General features: G+C 46.3%; 1 protein-coding gene across 2 annotated transcripts in view; it reads right to left on the reverse strand.

Annotated features, from left to right (window-relative positions):
- Positions 1-20,461, reverse strand: part of NPHP4 (nephrocystin 4) — a 376,954-nt gene that overhangs the window by 188,436 nt on the left and 168,057 nt on the right. For both annotated transcript variants that reach the window (XM_088447716.1, XM_088447715.1), the window contains exons 10-11: positions 8,560-8,742; positions 3,507-3,645 (exon numbers count right to left, since the gene is read on the reverse strand). In XM_088447716.1, coding sequence (XP_088303842.1) covers positions 3,507-3,645; positions 8,560-8,742 — 322 coding nt within the window. The remainder of the gene's footprint in view (positions 1-3,506; positions 3,646-8,559; positions 8,743-20,461) is intronic.

Consider the following 20,461-nt stretch of genomic DNA (forward strand, 5'->3'; position numbering starts at 1 on the left):
CACGTGAAATAGCTGGCACGTTAGCAAACATGTACAGTATTATCAAATAACTATTATGTAACCCACCCGAAGCCCCCACTTCACCATCTGCCCCCATTGCTGTGCAGAGCTTCACTCTCCTGCCCTAACCTCAGAGCCACCTTCATCTGGAGACAGGAGTGTCTCTGTGTAATGCTCATGGCACCTAAACCAGGGGGATGCTATGATAAGCAGGACCACATGATGTTAGGGTAGTACAACAACTCTCTTATTTTTGTGCTTGCAGCTGTGAGCAAAAATAAGCTATATTTTACCTACCTGCCTAACACAGGCACACTAACACACAGGGACGATATAACATTTATAATGATAGACTGGCATTGATACCGAGACACACAGACAGGATGATGACACTGATACACAGTGTCACTTACAGAGACAAGAAGATACTGATACACAGTGACACAGAGACAGGATGACACTGATACACAGTGACACTGATAGAGATAGGATGACACTGATACACAGTGATACTGATAGAGATAGGATGACACTGATACACAGTGACACTGATAGAGACAGGATGACACTGATACACAGTGACACTGATAGAGACAGGATGACACTGATACACAGTGACACTGATAGAGATAGGATGACACTGATACACAGTGATACTGATAGAGATAGGATGACACTGATACACAGTGACACTGATAGAGACAGGATGACACTGATACACAGTGTCACTGACAGAGACAAGATGATACTGATACACAGTGACACAGATACAGGATGACACTGACACACAGTGACACTGACAGAGACAGGATGACACTGATACATAGTGACACTGATAGAGATAGGACGACACTGATAGACAGTGACACTGACAGGCAGGATGACACTGATACACAGTGACACTGACAGAGACAGGATGACACTGATACACAGTGACACCGACAGAGACAGGATGACACTGATACACAGTGACACCGACAGAGACAGGATGACACTGATACACAGTGACACCGATAGAGACAGGATGACACTGATACACAGTGTCACTGACAGAGACAAGATGATACTGATACACAGTGACACAGAGACAGGATGACACTGACACACAGTGACACTGACAGAGACAGGATGACACTGATACACAGTGTCACTGACAGAGACAAGATGATACTGATACACAGTGACACAGAGACAGGATGACACTGACACACAGTGACACTGACAGAGACAGGATGACACTGATACACAGTGTCACTGACAGAGACAAGATGATACTGATACACAGTGACACAGAGACAGGATGACACTGATACACAGTGACACTGATAGAGATAGGACGACACTGATACACAGTGACACTGACAGAGATAGGATGATGACACTGATACACAGTGTCACTGACAGAGACAAGATGATACTGATACACAGTGACACAGATACAGGATGACACTGACACACAGTGACACTGACAGAGACAGGATGACACTGATACATAGTGACACTGATAGAGATAGGACGACACTGATAGACAGTGACACTGACAGAGACAGGATGACATTGATACACAGTGACACTGACAGAGATAGGATGACACTGATACACAGTGACACTGACAGACAGGATGACACTGATACATAGTGACACTGACAGAGACAGGATGACACTGATACACAGTGACAGTGACAGAGACAGGATGACACTGACACAGTGACACTGACAGAGACAGGATGACACTGATACACAGTGACACTGACAGAGACAGGATGACACTGATACACAGCGACACTGATAGAGACAGGATGACACTGACACACAGTGAAACTGATAAAGACAGGATGACACTGATACACAGTGACACTGACAGAGACAGGATGACACTGATACACAGTGACACTGACAGACAGGATGACACTGATACACAGTGACACTGACAGAGACAGGATGACACTGATACACAGTGACACCGACAGAGACAGGATGACACTGATACACAGTGACACCGACAGAGACAGGATGACACTGATACATAGTGACACTGACAGGGACAGGATGACACTGATACACAGCGACACTGGCAGAGACAGAATGACACTGATACACAGTGACACTGATAGAGACAGGATGACACTGATAGACAGTGACACTGATAGATAGGATGACACTGATAGACAGTGACACTGACAGGGACAGGATGACACTGATACACAGCGACACTGGCAGAGACAGGATGACACTGATACACAGTGACACTGATAGAGACAGGATGACACTGATAGACAGTGACACTGACAGGGACAGGATGACACTGACACATAGTGACACTGGCAGAGACAGGATGACACTGATACATAGTGACACTGGCAGAGACAGGATGACACTGATACACAGTGACACTGGCAGAGACAGGATGACACTGACACATAGTGACACTGACAGTGACAGGATGCCATTGATACACAGTGACACTGATAGAGATAGGATGACACTGACACACAGTGACACTGACAGAGACAGGATGACACTGATAGACAGTGACACTGATAGAGACAGGATGACACTGATACACAGTGACACTGACAGGGACAGGATGACACTGACACATAGTGACACTGGCAGAGACAGGATGACACTGATACATAGTGACACTGGCAGAGACAGGATGACACTGATACACAGTGACACTGGCAGAGACAGGATGACACTGACACATAGTGACACTGACAGTGACAGGATGACACTGATACATAGTGACACTGACAGAGACAGGATGCCATTGATACACAGTGACACTGATAGACAGGATGACACTGAATGACACTGATACACAGTGACACTGACAGAGACAGGATGCCATTGATACACAGTGACACTGATAGAGATAGGACGACACTGATAGACAGGATGACACTGAATGACACTGATACACAGTGACACTGACAGTATGACACTGACATGTGCAGAATGATATTGACACACAGTGACACGGACACAGACTAATAATGTGAATGACATGATACAGAGTATCAGTGTCACTGATAGAGTGATATCAGCACTGACACGCTGTAATGTTGGAATGTGCAGCATTTTATGTGTATATCTTGTACTTATTGCATGGTCCTATAACACACACAGGTTGCTTTCATTTGCAATGAACAGTGTAATTGGGCGCCAGTCTTACGTCACATCGATTGTGCTTAATGTCACCCTGATACTACTGAAGTTGTCCGGGGTTATTGCAGGGTGATTCGGTGTGCCCACCCCACTCCACAAGTTCGCTAGATTGCTCCATGATTGTCAAAGAAACATGTAAAAGGCGGTGTGCACAAACTATATAAATAAATCAGTCAGCTCTATTTGGTAGCCTATTATTCTCTAGCTGCTGATCTTAGAGTACAGGCATGCTCCACCAGCCCGTTGAGGGCATGCTGGGAATTGTAGTACCCTGGCAGCTGGACAACAACACGTTGCATGGATTTTGATATGGAAGCAATGAATTTCACAATTACCGTTTACCAATGCTCCTTTTTTCTTGGACTGAAGAAGCTCCTCAGAAAAACTGTCCACAGACTCTGCCGTGTCCTCTGACTGATGTTCCGACCGGACCATGAAGCTAAAACACAGCGTTCCCACCTCTACCTGTTGCACCTGGTTGTACAAAGAGAGTAGAAATGACAAGCTGGCATTCCACAGATTTACCCACAATGCACTATTCTTATTACGTGGTAATAGCCGAATGCTCCTGGCTCATCTTTCACGTATCCCTTAGCTGCCAGAGTGGTTAAAAAAGTCAATATTTTTTAGTTATTTTTCTCTTTCTTGGAATAGAAGCACTCATGTCATCAATTGTCTGGGTCTGCTGAACCTCCGTATTCCAGAAACCACTAGGATGTAGTCAATTAACTGTATTGGATTTGAAATAACCTAATAGTAGCAGTTATGTGCTACAAAATAAAACACAAAAGCGCCAAATGAGTGTTTTGTTAGAGATATTATACAGCAGTGACCTTTTCTTACCTGCTGTTGAGCCAACTACGTTAGACTTGTACTAACGTTTCCTTGTTAGTAATATTTGTGTACTGCACAAGACACCTGTAAATTAAGTCTATGTAAATGGTGCTTATTGCGATCACAATTATTATTAGTGCCAATACAAAATACAAGTTATAAGGCACAAGTACATATGTAAACACATACACACACATACACACTATTAGGGGGAATGGTCATACATCAATTGTTGGCCAATTGTTGCATACAGCGCATGCATCGCAACGCGTGTAGGCGAACTGGCCACTGCGCTCGGGACTGCAGAGAAAACGCAGACCCATGGCAGAATGATTGTGGGAGGTGATAGGGGGGTGGTCGGGCAAACACAGGTGTGCCAGTGCATTTCAACGCCGTTGCATGGGTGGGCATAAATTAGCCACTGCGAGACCAGGTGCCTCCTGAGGTCTCATAGCGGTCTGGGCTTCATTAACTGTGCGCATGGGTCCGATGTTACCAATTGTTCCTCTATGTTGGCCAAGTATACGGATGTGAGTAAGGGGAAGTGGGTGTCCTTATGTCAGGCTGCGATCGCAATGTGAATGCTAACATTTACATATCACCGCTGTTAATAGCAGCGCAGGTGCATGCGTATAAGCAGAATAGCGATACATAGTGAATCAGGCCCTGAGTCTGAATGCTGTACACAAGGGAAGTGGGCTACCGATGATATCTCAGTCTGAATGCTGTACACAAGGAAAGCGGGCTGCCGGTGATGTCTCAGTCTGAATGCTGTGCACAAGGAAAGCGGGCTGCCGGTGATATCTCAGTCTGAATGCTGTACACAAGGAAAGCGGGCTGCCGGTGATATCTCAGTCTGATTGCTGTACACAAGGAAAGCGGGCTACCGATGATATCTCAGTCTGAATGCTGTACACAAGGAAAGCGGGCTGCCGGTGATGTCTCAGTCTGAATGCTGTACACAAGGAAAGCGGGCTACCAGTGATGTCTCAGTCTGAATGCTGTGCACAAGGAAAGCGGGCTACCAGTGATATCTCAGTCTGAATGCTGTGCACAAGGAAAGCGGGCTACCGATGATATCTCAGTCTGAATGCTGTACACAAGGAAAGCGGGCTACCGGTGATATCTCAGTCTGAATGCTGTACACAAGGAAAGCGGGCTGCCGGTGATATCTCAGTCTGAATGCTGTGCACAAGGAAAGCGGACTGCTGATGATATCTCAGTCTGAATGCTGTGCACAAGGAAAGCGGGCTACCGGTGATATCTCAGTCTGAATGCTGTACACAAGGAAAGCGGGCTACAGGTGATATCTCAGTCTGAATGCTGTACACAAGGAAAGCGGACTACCGGTGATATCTCAGTCTGAATGCTGTACACAAGGAAAGCGGGCTACTGGTGATGTCCCAGTCTGAATGCTGTACACAAGGAAAGCGGGCTACCAATGATATCTCAGTCTGAATGCTGTACACAAGGAAAGCGGGCTACAGGTGATATCTCAGTCTGAATGCTGTACACAAGGAAAGCGGGCTACCAGTGATATCTCAGTCTGAATGCTGTGCACAAGGAAAGCGGGCTGCCGGTGATATCTCAGTCTGAATGCTGTACACAAGGAAAGCGGGCTACCGATGATATCTCAGTCTGAATGCTGTACACAAGGAAAGCGGGCTACCGGTGATATCTCAGTCTGAATGCTGTACACAAGGAAAGCGGGCTGCCGGTGATATCTCAGTCTGAATGCTGTGCACAAGGAAAGCGGACTGCCGGTGATATCTCAGTCTGAATGCTGTGCACAAGGAAAGCGGGCTACCGGTGATATCTCAGTCTGAATGCTGTACACAAGGAAAGCGGGCTACAGGTGATATCCCAGTCTGAATGCTGTACACAAGGAAAGCGGGCTACCAGTGATATCTCAGTCTGAATGCTGTGCACAAGGAAAGCGGGCTACCGATGATATCTCAGTCTGAATGCTGTACACAAGGAAAGCGGGCTGCCGGTGATATCTCAGTCTGAATGCTGTACACAAGGAAAGCGGACTACCGGTGATATCTCAGTCTGAATGCTGTACACAAGGAAAGCGGGCTACTGGTGATGTCCCAGTCTGAATGCTGTACACAAGGAAAGCGGGCAACCAATGATATCTCAGTCTGAATGCTGTACACAAGGAAAGCGGGCTACAGGTGATATCTCAGTCTGAATGCTGTACACAAGGAAAGCGGGCTACCAGTGATATCTCAGTCTGAATGCTGTGCACAAGGAAAGCGGGCTGCCGGTGATATCTCAGTCTGAATGCTGTACACAAGGAAAGCGGGCTACCGATGATATCTCAGTCTGAATGCTGTACACAAGGAAAGCGGGCTACCGGTGATATCTCAGTCTGAATGCTGTACACAAGGAAAGCGGGCTGCCGGTGATATCTCAGTCTGAATGCTGTGCACAAGGAAAGCGGACTGCCGGTGATATCTCAGTCTGAATGCTGTGCACAAGGAAAGCGGGCTACCGGTGATATCTCAGTCTGAATGCTGTACACAAGGAAAGCGGGCTACAGGTGATATCCCAGTCTGAATGCTGTACACAAGGAAAGCGGGCTGCCGATGATGTCTCAGTCTGAATGCTGTACACAAGGAGAGCGGGCTGCCGGTGATGTCCCAGTCTGAATGCTGTACACAAGGAAAGCGGGCTGCCGGTGATGTCTCAGTCTGAATGCTGTACACAAGGAAAGCGGGCTGCCGGTTATGTCTCAGTCTGAATGCTGTACACAAGGCAAGGAAAGCGGGCTACCGGTGATGTCTCAGTCTGAATGCTGTACACAAGGAAAGCGGGCTGCCGATGATGTCCCAGTCTGAATGCTGTACACAAGGAAAGCGGGCCGCCGGTGATGTCCCAGTCTGAATGCTGTACACAAGGAAAGCGGGCTGCCAGTGATGTCTCAGTCTGAATGCTGTATAGCAATGCAAAAGACCGCCTAATTCTGCAGAGCATGGAGGTGCTATCGCAGCAGCTTACATGGTAGCATCTGCGATAGATGTAATACCGGAATGCAGAAGGAAGCATCACGCCTCCTGCATTCATTATTGATCCCAGTTGCGTTCTAGAACGCAACATCGGATCATCTGTGAGACCATCGGCCGGCTAAGTGACCCGTGGAGTCATGCAAGCCGGCCGCTGCAGATGATAAAAAGAGGCCAGGAAGTCTCCGTCAGCCAACAGAGATCCTGGTCTCTCCACACCACCCCCAATGGCATCGACGCGCCTCCGTTTTGGGAATTGGCCATCGCTGCCCCCTCCCCGCACCGAAACAGAAGCAAACTGTCAATCACTGGCCGTCTGCTGCCGAGCTGCGAGTGACAATGCAGACCCGTGTACTGCACATGCACGGATTCTCCAACATCGGGAAGCTGCGTCCAAAAATTAGCTGCGTCCTCTGCTGAATCAGGCCCAGAGTCTGAATGCATGTCCGGTATGGATCGTGGAAGTCGTTTTTTTTTTTGCCCAAGAATGTGGATGCTACGGAGAGTGGCGCCAGGATGGAGGAGATTATGGGATCTTTTTTCCAGGGACATCCATGGAATCTACATTGGAGGAGAGGACCGACCTGCTGGTACAGGTAAGTATGTGTGAGTGGGTTATGTGTATGTATTAAAGTTTTACTAGATACGGTGTGTCTGTATTGTGGTTTTTTAACTATTTATTTTACAGGTGGGGTACGGGTGCTGGTCTCCTGCTGGCACTTGTAGTTCCACAAGTGCCAAAGGGCAGGCTAGCTGGCATCTGTAGTTCCACTGTAAAATACAATAGTTTTCTACGATTTAACACTTTATTACCCTCCTACCCACCACTCCAGGGGTGCGGGAATGAGCCCCGGGCTTCAGACCAAGCCTCTTTTAGGGGGTCCCCACCTCCCCTGAGATCCCCGGCTTGGCTTGACCAGCTTGAGGTGAGAATGCTTTGGCCATGGAGTTCCAAAATTATGTTGGAACCCTACTTGTTTTGTTCCCTGTAATTTATGGAACCAGGGCTGGCTGACCAGTCCGGGGCTGGTTATTCTTTTTTTTTGGGGGGGGGGGGTCGTAGCTCAGGAGGTGGTCTATTTGAAACTTCGATTTCTCTGCAAGTTTGCTACACTCTCACCCTAGATTGTAATCTCGATTCTTGGTAAATTCCCGAGTTGCATCTTTTTCATGAAAAAGTTTGACCGATGGTGAGTTGATTCGAGTTTGCAATCTCTCCCGAATTTCCCAGTGAAAATAGAGAACTCTCTCCCAAACTCACACGAGTTTATCTTTAGTAAATTTGCTAGATGAAAAACATGCCTAAACTCACCCGAGATTGCAATCTCAACCAAACTGAAATCTTAGTAAATTTACCCCTTATAGTCGAAAAATATTAAAGCACAGCTGTAAAACAGTTTGTCTGACAACTGTTTGCATGACTTTCAGCGTTACCTGCAGCGTTCAGGTGCGTTAGCGCCCAGTACATAGTACACTATGCTGATCCGAGACTTGCTTTTGGATGCTGTGATTTATGAGCCCTATTACCCAAAGTTATTGTTCTTACCTGGTCTGAGCTCATGCTCGCTGGCGGTATTTTATATGCCAGGTTATTACAGGGATTAGCATATGGTCCTCCTTGTAAAGGTAAGGTCACTTCTGCAGATCCAGGGCTTAGCAGCGGGTTCCAGGTAGCCCAGCGTATCATACGCATATACGCCGTGCTGGACAGCGCTGTGGCAGGCGGAATCTAGAATGGAAAGAAAGAAGTAATGAGAAATTCCATCACATCACTGACATCAGTAAACAAAGTACATGACATCATTTCCTGCTCTCGCTCCGTGTGAGCTAAATAAACCTGGTAATGATAAAACGTAGATTATAGAGAAGAGTAATGAAGATCAGATTTGTTACCCCACCAATAGTGATTACCGTTGCATAGGTTTATAATATTGCATACAAACAATGAGGCCTGTACCAAGCAATTTGGTCAGTAGCACATTACGCTGAAGCATCACTATTAGTTCAGATACAATGGTTCAGCTGTCACAGTAAAGAATGTGGGCAATAAACCAGCACAAGCAGCAGCTCCCCAACCCAGATTATGAGGGGGGGAGACACGGTGCCCCAGGCTGCTCTCTCTCAGGGTACCCCCTGGCCGAGAACACTGCTGCACTGTGCAGTCCTGTGCATTTTCTAATAGCCAGACAATGAGTGGGGGCGGGCCAGATGACAAGTGGGGCGGGGCTGACAAAAAGGGGAGGGCCAAAAGAGGCAAACGGGCCCACGTGTCATAAGTGCCCCGGGTCCACCGAAGGCTTAATCCAACTGCCCCAGACAGATTATCCAATTGGAAACCTAGGCTCCAGACCTGGTCTCAGTAGGCACGGAGAGTTTTAGATTACTGCATACCAACCACCCACGATGTAACTAAACTCCATCCATATCCACCCCAAGCCCGTCCTAATACACCTAGAAACACTCGCTCCACCCATTTTGAGGTCCACAAATCGGGATAGTTGGGAGGTACGCTGCTGTGATCCGTTTAAACGTAGTTTTATTTGTCACACAGTGGGGTGGGAGGGGAAGGGCCCCGAACCGTTATCTTGCCTCGGTTTCTCTTCCTCAGGTTCTGCCCCACGACAGAGACAAAAAACAAAATCGATATAGCCAATGGAAGCCAGTACGACAATCTCTACAAAACATATGATCGAGACCACTACCCTAATGAATTAAAAAACATAGTCTGCATACAGTCATATAACCTTGTATTTCGTCTCCTTTGCCAACAGCCCGTAACTAATGTCACTGGCATGTTATGTAAATGAGAGGGAGGAGGAGGATTTGTCAGGAATTCTCTAGGTATAAAAGAAAGATACAGCCATAAATATAGCTGAAACTAAATGGCATTTTTTCTTATTTCAACCTAAAGCGCAAGTTGGATTATATAAAAGCTTGTCACAAGCAAAGATAACGGAGATTAATCGTGGGAAAGTAAGCTCATTGAAAGACACTGCAGGTGGCATTTTTAAACCTAAAATGACGGGTAGCAGAGGACCACACTTTGCAATGAGGAAGATAACAAGATTATGTACCAGACAATGTCAAACACATTAACACTTGTTAGGGAACCTTAAACAAGTTTTATTCTGGTTCATATACTGAAATGATTTGTAATAGTCCAACAACCTGGATCTGTCATTCGCACAAAGTAAATGACCCCAGAAGGGAACTTGGACTCTGCAATAGAGGGCTATTGATTATCAATAATGCAGTGCATGGTATCGGTACTAACTGTCTTTGGGTCTCAGAACAATAGTACTAAAAACACACCTTTAGAAGACTGTGGGGTTATTTACTAACAAGGTGCCAAAGTACAACCATACAGTAATCCACAGTCAGCAGATCTCATTGTCTAACTTGCTGTATATTGATCAGAGCTAACTGCTGACAGTTGCGGCAGATTTGCACCATTTAAGTTTATTATTAAATAATGATGTCCCGCGCCGTGTTCCCGGGACATCTCTACTGAGCATGTGGCCATTTTGCCAGTGATTTCTGCAGCTCTGCAGCCAGCGGAGAGGTAAGTATATTTAATTGGGTGTAGGACCCCCACACCTGGCACCCATTATATATACGCTCCTGCCTCACCCATTTACATCTCTGACCTCATCTTCATTCACACACCTGCCCTGGAACTCTCTCCCTCTCTCTATCAGACTCTCCAGCTCTCTGCAAATCTTCAAACGTGCTCTCAACATCCTCTTTTTCATCATAGCCTTCCAGCTCTCTCCCTAACCCAATCTTTACTGCACCTTCCTCCCTGTATGTCTGCCCCTCCCCTATAGAATGTAAGCTCTCACGAGCAGGGCCCTCTTCCCTCATGTGCTTCTCTTTCCCTGACGAACACTATCAATTACTCCTAATTCCCCACAACAGCACCTAACACTTGGTTGCTAACGTATTAGTGCTTTTTTAAGTGTTATGAATGCTATTGGAGCAAAGTGTACAAACCATGTCCTTTTCCTGCATTGTTTTGTATTGTTAATAACGGTTTTCTTGTGGACTCATTTGTTTATGTACTTTGTAAGGCGCTGAGGAACCTTTGTAGCGCCATATAAATAAAGGATAATAATAATGTAATAATCTTCCAATCAATAAAGCCAGTGCAATATATATCTGTCTAAGGGCCGTATTCAATTAGCGGCGAATAGTCGGAATCCGCGGAAAAGTATCGTGGATGACGTCATTTCGCCAGGCAAAAACTTATCCCCGTATTCAATCCCGAAGACTTTCCGCGGACGTGAAAAGTCAATGCAATATAATAGGCGGACAAGTTTCGCCTATGAATAGCAGGCGGAAAAAAGTGCAGAATTGCGGTTTTGGGGTGCAAACTTTGTGAAACACCCCTGCACTCTAGGGACAGTCCCCCAAAGATAAACTGTGTCAAAAATTTTAAAAAAAACAAGACAAAAAAAAAAAAAACGACTTTAGTACACCCCAAAAAAGTACTTTATTTTGGGGGCAAAAAAGTTCAAAGTTGGGGGACAAACTTAAAAACTAGCAAAATAGACTTCAGGGGGGTCCCCAAGTATGGAGCAGGTGTTTTTTGATTGCAGGTGCTTGCGGAAGGTTGATTTTTTTACGTGATTTAAAACTTCTCTTTAACAACTTAAAAATATGCTAGCACCCATTTTCATGTACCCCAAATTTGCTGTGAGTAGTTATTTTCTCCAATAAATATTGCTTAATGCTATTCTTGACCACTTGTATTAATGCGCTAATTGGAACCAATTGTCACAACTTAAGTACCCCAAATAGCTTCATTAGGGCTAATCTGGAGCATCTATAGTGATCCCCAATGTTAGTGCATCTTTTGGGGGGGTGTCAGCCTAATTTCCCCATTTCTGACAGGACTTTCTGCCTGTTTGTGTTTCGCGTCCTTTGGAATTGAATAGGACGAATGGCGGGGACGCGCCCGATATATGTTGCCGTGGCCAAAACACGCGATGTAGGCGGAAAGTAGATTCCGCTGACGGCGGCAAAATTATCGTGGCTAATTGAATACTGGGCCTAATTGGTAAATGCCCTGTTTGCACTGTTAGTGAAGTGTACTGCTGTGTTTTGTGAATTAAGAGGGCCTCTAGTGTGTAAACACATATTAGTGATTTAAAAAAAAAAAAATGCAAATAGAAATATAGGGCCTGATTCAGACCCACTCGCGAGCGGCTGTCCGCTCGCAAGTGGGTCGATGTTCTGTACTGAGCATGCGCACGACGGAGGGAGCTCCGTCGTGCGCATGCGCCAGACGCGACGAGCGAAGGAAAGTCCTTCGCTCGTTGTGTCCGATCAAAGGGGGCGTGCTGTCAATGTTGATTGACAGCACGCCCCCTTTGGTAGGCGTGCCAGGGGCGTGCCTCCCTGACGGGGGCGTTCCCACGGGAACGCCTCCCGTCAAAAGCCGGCCCACTGACATCACTAGTGATGTCAGTGGGAGTGATTTTGTCTCTGATAGAGCCAAAATCACTCCGGAGCTTGCGGTTGAAAACCTCAACTGCAGGCTCCGGCTCGCAATTTCGATGGTCGCGATGGTCTCGACCATCGCGGCCATCAAAATGCACACTCGTATAGCCTGTGGGTGGTGACCCACAGCTATACGAGCGTCCAGAAGGACGCTCCATTTTCATGGAGGCCGGCCCTCATTCAGAGCGTGCGCTCTGCTCAGAGCGTACGGCTCTGAATGAGGGCCATAGTTTCCCCAATGATAATAGCGCTGTTGTATCACTTTACAAGTATCAATCCCATATCGATCAAAAAAATCAATACGAGGTCCTCCAATTGGCCATCCCTATTATCAGACGTCTCCCGTTCCACAGAGCCACCTGCTTCTGGTCCGCGTGGCAACAGAAGGGAGGCGGATTAAGGGAAGTCTGGTGCTTCACAAGAGTAAGGTACTGATAACACAGAATTATGTGGATGTACATGTTTCTTCAGCAATTCACGAATATATTCATGCTTGTGTATTTCATTATTACTTTTATTACAATTAAGAGTGTATAGAAATTTTTGAGATTATATTCAGTACTAGAATTAGTTGTGTGAGTTGCCGAAGACCACATTTGTCGAATGGCCTCAGGCCTAGAAGGGATAAGGCCTTCCCTTACCTGTCTAAAAGTAAATAAGTGCGTGTCTGAGACAGCAGCCATTTTGTTTAATATTCTAGTTAAAAGGTATGTTATATGCTGTAATAAAAAGTATATAGGGATTAGTGTTTATTTCTATGCAGGTTTGATTAACTGCGGAGATACAGTCTGTATAGGTTAGAACTGTGGTAGCCATTTTGTTCTAGCAGAAAGAGTCATGGGTTTAAAGTGTGTCAAGTTTTAGTGTGAGCAGACTAGCGGACAACAAGTCTCAGTAATTATACACAAATGATCTAACTGATGCTGGCCACACACATATCAATATTTTACCCGATCTGGCCGATTCCGACACATTGGAACAACAGATCGTGTAAAATATGGCCAAATACTGAGTAAATCGTGAGTCCCCACTCACGATCACGATGCGCGTCCCCGCTGGTCGCACATCGCATCTTGAGATCTGCCGTGCTGTAGGGCAGATCTGCCAATCTGGGATACAAATGCACTGGAGAAATGTCTGGCTGCACGATAGATCATTTGCAGATTGGACACTGCAAACACCAAATCGTGTGCAGAGCTGCCGAGGAGAGTTTTCAAGGGAAATCGTGCACGATGTCGGATGGTGAACACATCGCTATGTCTGTGGCCAGCTTGAGATAGCCTTTGTCTGCAATAGTCAGAGGTGAAGGCTAGATGAGCAATTATGACATGAGAACAGAAAGATAACACTGAATAGTGTCAATATTTTGGTTAAGAGACACATAACCAATTAAGGTCTAGCACGTACGAATATTAAATAAATTAATATTCCCCATTGGGTTAATTGGAGGTATAGCCAGGATTAAGTATAAAAACTCCCCAGAGAGAGAGGGAGGCGGAAACAGTCGGGGAGTACTCGGAGGAAGGAGTACAATGTGGGTGCCGAGTGCCGTTGCCGTACGTATGTATGAAATTGGCTGACTGATGCTGCACTGGGTGTCACAAATTTATTTTACAAGTATTCCCTGCTAATATAACCTACAGTAAGTGTGTTTTTGTTGTATCTCTGCATTGGCAAAATACATGTATAATTATGCTGTCTTTAAGTAAAAGCATTGTCATTTATTTTAGAATCTGTATTGGTGTGAATTATTTTATTTCTTCTTAAAACAAGTAAAGTTTATAAATAAATCTAGAACACAAAGCGTTATCAGTACCCCCCAAATGTGGCTACACCCCCATAGTTACACGATCACGGAGCTGAAATTTGGGAGGTATGATATAAAGAGCCAGAGTTATATCAGGAGTTAGGAGTTATGGAAAAGTGGGTTATACATAGTTTATATTTATTTGTTAGCTGGATAATTCAGCAGACAGGTAAAATGTTATTAGTAAAAGCTAGGACAAGCCCTTCCCTTTTGCAACAAGGACTTGTCAGGCAGCCAAGACTACTGACAGTTGTTACTTTTGTAACAATGTAGCTGTATTCTACACAACAATACATTAAATGTTATATTTCAGGGTAACGGTAGAATTCAAATAAATAAGAAAAAAAAAATGGAATGGACACTAAATTTAAAAGAAGTGTTTTTTCTCTTTCTGCATCAGCCACTAAGAAATGTAAGGATAAAACACACTGGGCGATATTACTGAGCGACAGCACGATGACGACATCGTCATCATGCACAAATCCTGCACTATAATGACGGAAACGACAAGCGATGCGCGCTCCCGCTGGTCGTTTCCGACATTCTCCATCCCCTGAACATGCAGCACAATCTGTCGATAACAACAGACTGTGCATGTTCAGTGATGAGGGAGGGAGCCTGCACTGAACGACTGATCGCTCAGTGTAGGTACTACAGGGGAACAGGAACGACTGTATGATTAGTGATTACGATGTCGTAATCGTGCTGTCTTTCCTGATCACCTTCAGACTTTTAAGGGCCTGATTCAGAGATGAACGCAATGGCGAATAATCACGCAAATCCGGCGACTGTTTGCCATTGCGCATGAGTATAAGCCGCACTGCGCTGCAAACACGTTGCGATTACAGACGCACATCGGAATACATCGCACAGTGATTGACAGGTAGTCAGCGTTTGGGGTTATTGATGGGGGGGTGAACAGAAAAATGCAGGCGTGCCTGTCCGTTTGAACGCAGTTACATTGACGTGCATAAATATGCCACTGCAATTGCATACGCAGCATGAGAGCCCTCTGAGTGAGAGGAGAGCTGCCGAGTCTGCGGCTGGTCAGACCTACCGCAAGATGGCCGCTGATGAGTGTCAATGTTACCGATATTTACACAAGTATACGCCATCATATGCAGGTAAGAAGGCAGCAGTGGGCGTACTTATGCTCACGTGATGTTTGCTAACTTTAACATATTTTCGCAGGTGCGTTGCGTACGAAAACACAGCTGCGATCGCATTAGCATACGTCTCCCATCTCTGAATCAGACCCGAAGTTCTTTACAGTTTAGTGACATCACAGGGGCGATAAATTCCATGTGACAAGCAGGCTACAATCTCATGAAAGCAGCAGGCAATATGGCTGTACTAGTAAGCCTGTTTGCAGGCTGTATTCCCGAGATTATCTGGAGCTCCTGAGGTAGTTTATATTTTCGCTGCAGCGCAGCCCAGTGAGTGTGACATCACCGTGATGGCCCCCTGTACAGCTGAATGTGCCGACACAAACTGCAGAGGTATATGGAGACCTAGCATGTCGGCGGCTGCAGCAGTGGAGAGGAAGGTTCCAGAGACACAGACCAGGAGAGGTACGTAATAGAAGGGAGGCTCTTGGCTGGCACCTAAGGGGATGACGACTGTAGGCTGGAACTTAACAGGGAATTCGGGCTGGCACATAAGGGGGAAGGACTCTGGGCTGGCACAAACAGATGTGCCCTCACTCATCTTTGCTGTAGTCGCACCAAACAGCCCCGTTCGGCGCGCCTGGTTCCATGAGACTCTGCTAGTGCTGGGCATCACTTTTGCGTCTTATTTTGGCAAAAATGTGTCTAAATGAGATGTGACTAGGATGCAACAAGATACTGTGCCGATTACTTTGATATGCATCACTTTACAGATGTGTCCTCATACATCTAGCCTCCATTGCCGTTAAACAGCCCTTCTAATCGCGCCATGCTGTGGCGTGACTCGGTAGCGCAAGCGTCTTTTTGTGCAACTTTTTTACCTTCAAATGCCTCTTGTTCACACAGCAATGCGATTAGGTAACACAAGCAGTTTCTGCTGAGTAAAATGATATGCAGCATGCCTATGTTCTGTGTGCGTCTGCTGTGTGTATCTGCATGCGAAGCGCTATGTTACAGTGTCACAGCCTCCGATACTGTAACGTAGCATTTCACATGCATATACACCCGCAGATGTACAGAGAATATAGCCTGTTGTATATCATTTTAATCAGCAGAAGCTGCTTGTGCTAGCTATTCGCATCACTGTGTGAATAAGACGCATTTGAAGGTAAAAAGTCACACGAACTATGCTCTGCGCTACCGAGGCACACGGAGCTCCCGCGTTGTGTGTGGCGCGACTTGTAGCGCATGGAGGATAGATGTATGTGGACACATCTGTATATCTGTATGCATCTGAGTCTCTCAATCAGCATGAGAAGTGATACGATGCAGCGGCAGCAACTTTTTTCATTGCCAAGTTCTGTTTACAGACTCAGGATCACACAGTTATACAGGTGTCACATATCACATTACTCAGCACAGTCTCCCATATACAGACTCAGGAGCACACAGTTATACAAGTGTCACATATCACATTACTCAGCACAGTCTCCCATATACAGACTCAGGAGCACACAGTTATACAAGTATCACATATCACATTACTCAGCACAGTCTCCCATATACAGACTCATGAGCACACAGATATACAGGTGTCTCATATCACATTACTCAGCACAGTCTCCCATATACAGAGTCAGGAGCACACAGATATACAGGTGTCATATATCACATTACTCAGCACAGTCTCCCATATACAGACTCAGGAGCACACAGATATACAGGTGTCACATATCACATTACTCAGCACAGTCTCCCATATACAGACTCAGGAGCACACAGATATACAGGTGTCACATATCACATTACTCAGCACAGTCTCCCATATACAGACTCAGGAGCACACAGATATACAGGTGTCACATATCCCATTACTCAGCACAGTCTCCCATATACAGACTCAGGAGCACACAGATATACAGGTGTCACATATCACATTACTCAGCGCAGTCTCCCATATACAGACTCAGGAGCACACAGATATACAGGTGTCACATATCCCATTACTCAGCACAGTCTCCCATATACAGACTCAGGAGCACACAGATATACAGGTGTCACATATCATATTACTCAACACAGTCTCCCATATACAGACTCAGGTGCACACAGATGTACAAGTGTCACATATCACATTACTCAGCACAGTCTCCATATACAGACTCAGGAGCACACAGATATACAGGTGTCACATATCATATTAATCAGGGCAGTCTCCTATATACAGACTCAGGTTCACACAGATATACAGGTGTCACATATCACATTAATCAGCACAGTCTTCCATATACAGACTCAGGTGCACACAGATATACAAGTGTCACATAAGTGGGGGGGAGACTCTTGGCTGGCACATAAGGTGAAAACTCTGAGCTGGCACATAAGGAAGGAAACTTGAGTTGGCACATACATAGGGAGACTCTGGGCTGGCACATAAGGGGGGGAGGACTCTGGGATGGCACATAAGGGGGGAGGAATCTGGGATGGCACATAAGGGGGGAGGACTCTGGGATGGCACATAAGGGGGGAGGACTCTGGGATGGCACATAAGGGGGGAGGACTCTGGGCTGGCACATAAGGGGGGAGGACTCTGGGCTGGCACATAAGGGGGGGAGGACTCTGGGATGGCACATAAGGGCGGAGGACTCTTGGCTGGCACATAAGGGGGGAGGACTCTGGGCTGGCACATAAGGGGGGAGGACTCTGGGCTGGCACATAAGGGGGGAGGACTCTGGGCTGGCACATATGGGGGGAGGACTCTTGGCTGGCACATAAGGGGGGAGGACTCTGGGCTGGCACATAAGGGGGGAGGACTCTGGGCTGGCACATAAGGGGGGAGGACTCTGGGCTGGCACATAAGGGGGGGGAGAACTCTGGGCTAGCATATAAGATTTTATCAGCAAAAAAACATTACCTTAGTGCTTGGAGGCAAACTATGAGAAAAAAATAAGTTGTGGCCCCCGTTCAAACAATTTTTTTTTAATATGGCACTTTAAGAAAAAAGTTTGGGTGCCCTTGTTATAAATGTCTCTAAAGATACCCGAGGTAACTTTAGGGCACTGTAGTACTATCTTTGTACACACTACATTTGCAGCACTATATTGGACAAACGTCATGCAGCAGTCCTGATGTTGGTGGAAGAGCCGACTGTTTTTGAAACAATAGTAACCCCCGGGTGCTATGTACACACTGGGGCTGATTCAGGTTGGTACGGAAATTGTAAAGTTGCACGCAGGCAGCTTTGCAATTCCTTCATTGTAAATCTTCAAATACAGCAGGAGGTGTATGACACCCCCTGCTGCATTTGCAATCCCAGCACTGCGACCGACGTCACAGGCCGGGATCACCATCGCGACCATTGGGAGTCTGACTGGCCGGCTTGCGAGGCCAGGAAACTGCATCCCTGGCCTTGCCACTGCCGGGATATGGGGCAGACATGCCCCCGTTTCTGGGAACGGTGGCAGCCCCCGCACCGCCCCTTAAATGTCTCTGCCTGTCAATCAGGCAGAGGCACAGAAGGGGCTGCATGGGATAACGCAGGAGCCAATCTGTACACTCACAGAATGGGTCCTGCGCATTCGGAATCGGGAATCTGCGTTCAGCATTGCACGCTGAAACACACCCACTGTCCAATAATTCGACTGGGCAGCCAAGAATTAGCTGTTTGGCCCAATTATTGCACCTCAAGTCACATAATTTCTATTCCAGATACATTGGTCAATAGTTTCCTATGTGCTTACTTTGAGGAATCAATTATTACACTTGTGCAAATAAGTCCCTTCATGTTGGGCAACAGTATGTTTGGATTGTATGCATAAAGGGGATAAGCCGAAAATGCCGGTGGATAATATACCGACGCCGGAATCTCGACGACCGGCATAACGCCGACGCCGGTATCCCGAAGACATCAGGATAGTGACCTCCGGCTTACTGAATGAAGACGCTGCAGGTAAGTATTAGCTTATGCCGGGGATGGGGCGGGATAGGTTTAGGAGCCTCACTGGGTGGTTCGGGTTAGGCACCCCCCCTGGGAAAAGTTAGGATTAGGGTGCGTAAAGGGGGGTTTAGGCACCACTGGGGGGAGGTTAGGGTTAGGCACCCCACGGGGAAGGCTTGGTTTAGGGTGCGGGCAGGGGGTGTTAGGGATAGGCACCACTGGGGGGAGCTTAGGGTTAGGCATCCCCGAGAGGGTTAGGGAAGGGGGGGTTATGGATAGGCACCACTGGGGGGAGGTTAGGGTTAGGCACCACCAAGGGAGGGTTAGGAGAGGGGAAGGGTTAGGGTACTTACTAGCCCTTGTCGGGATACTTCACTATGGGGATTCCAGCGTCGGTATTTCATCCGCCGGGAATCCATCCGCCGGCAAATCATACCCATCCCACATAAAGCATTCTGGGGCATCAATTAAATAATGGAATCAGCAGGCAGAGAGCACATTACACCAAACCTGTTATCCTGAGCACTGTGTGACATATCTGATGCTCAGTTTATTTAGAAATAACAGACAAAAGCCAGCAGTGCCTTCCATATGAGCACTCCGAAGGGATGTTTTTACATTTTTATTTTCCATTGTTACTTGACAGATGACATTTAAAGCATGTCTAGTAAAATAAAAAAGAGCCATCTCCAATTACAAAGCTTAAATTACATTCTGAACAAGTCCCTATACTGAACACATCGCCATCAGTGTCACTACAATTGGCGATAAAGCAGCAGTAAAGCTCATTATAGGCAATATTAATGTATTATGCGAGCATTTTATTCTTGAAATGAATGCGCCAGTGTATCTCATCTGATGAAATTTATATTATGTCTGCCCATATAAATAGAAAAATGAGCTTTAGGCTTCCTTCATTTCTTTTTTACGTTGCTCTGTCATATGTTCTGTACGCAGAGTAAAACGGAATGCAGTTATAGATTCCACTAAATCATCCCAATATTGTCAGTCACATCCTTAAGGTGCATCTGTCACTTACACAAAGGGCAAAATACAATTTTGTGGGCTTATTCAGTTTGCAGGATATCAATCTGCG

This window comes from Taudactylus pleione, unplaced genomic scaffold (assembly GCF_031769625.1).
Source record: "Taudactylus pleione unplaced genomic scaffold, aTauple2 ptg000437l, whole genome shotgun sequence".
NCBI classification, from domain to species: Eukaryota; Metazoa; Chordata; class Amphibia; order Anura; family Myobatrachidae; genus Taudactylus; species Taudactylus pleione.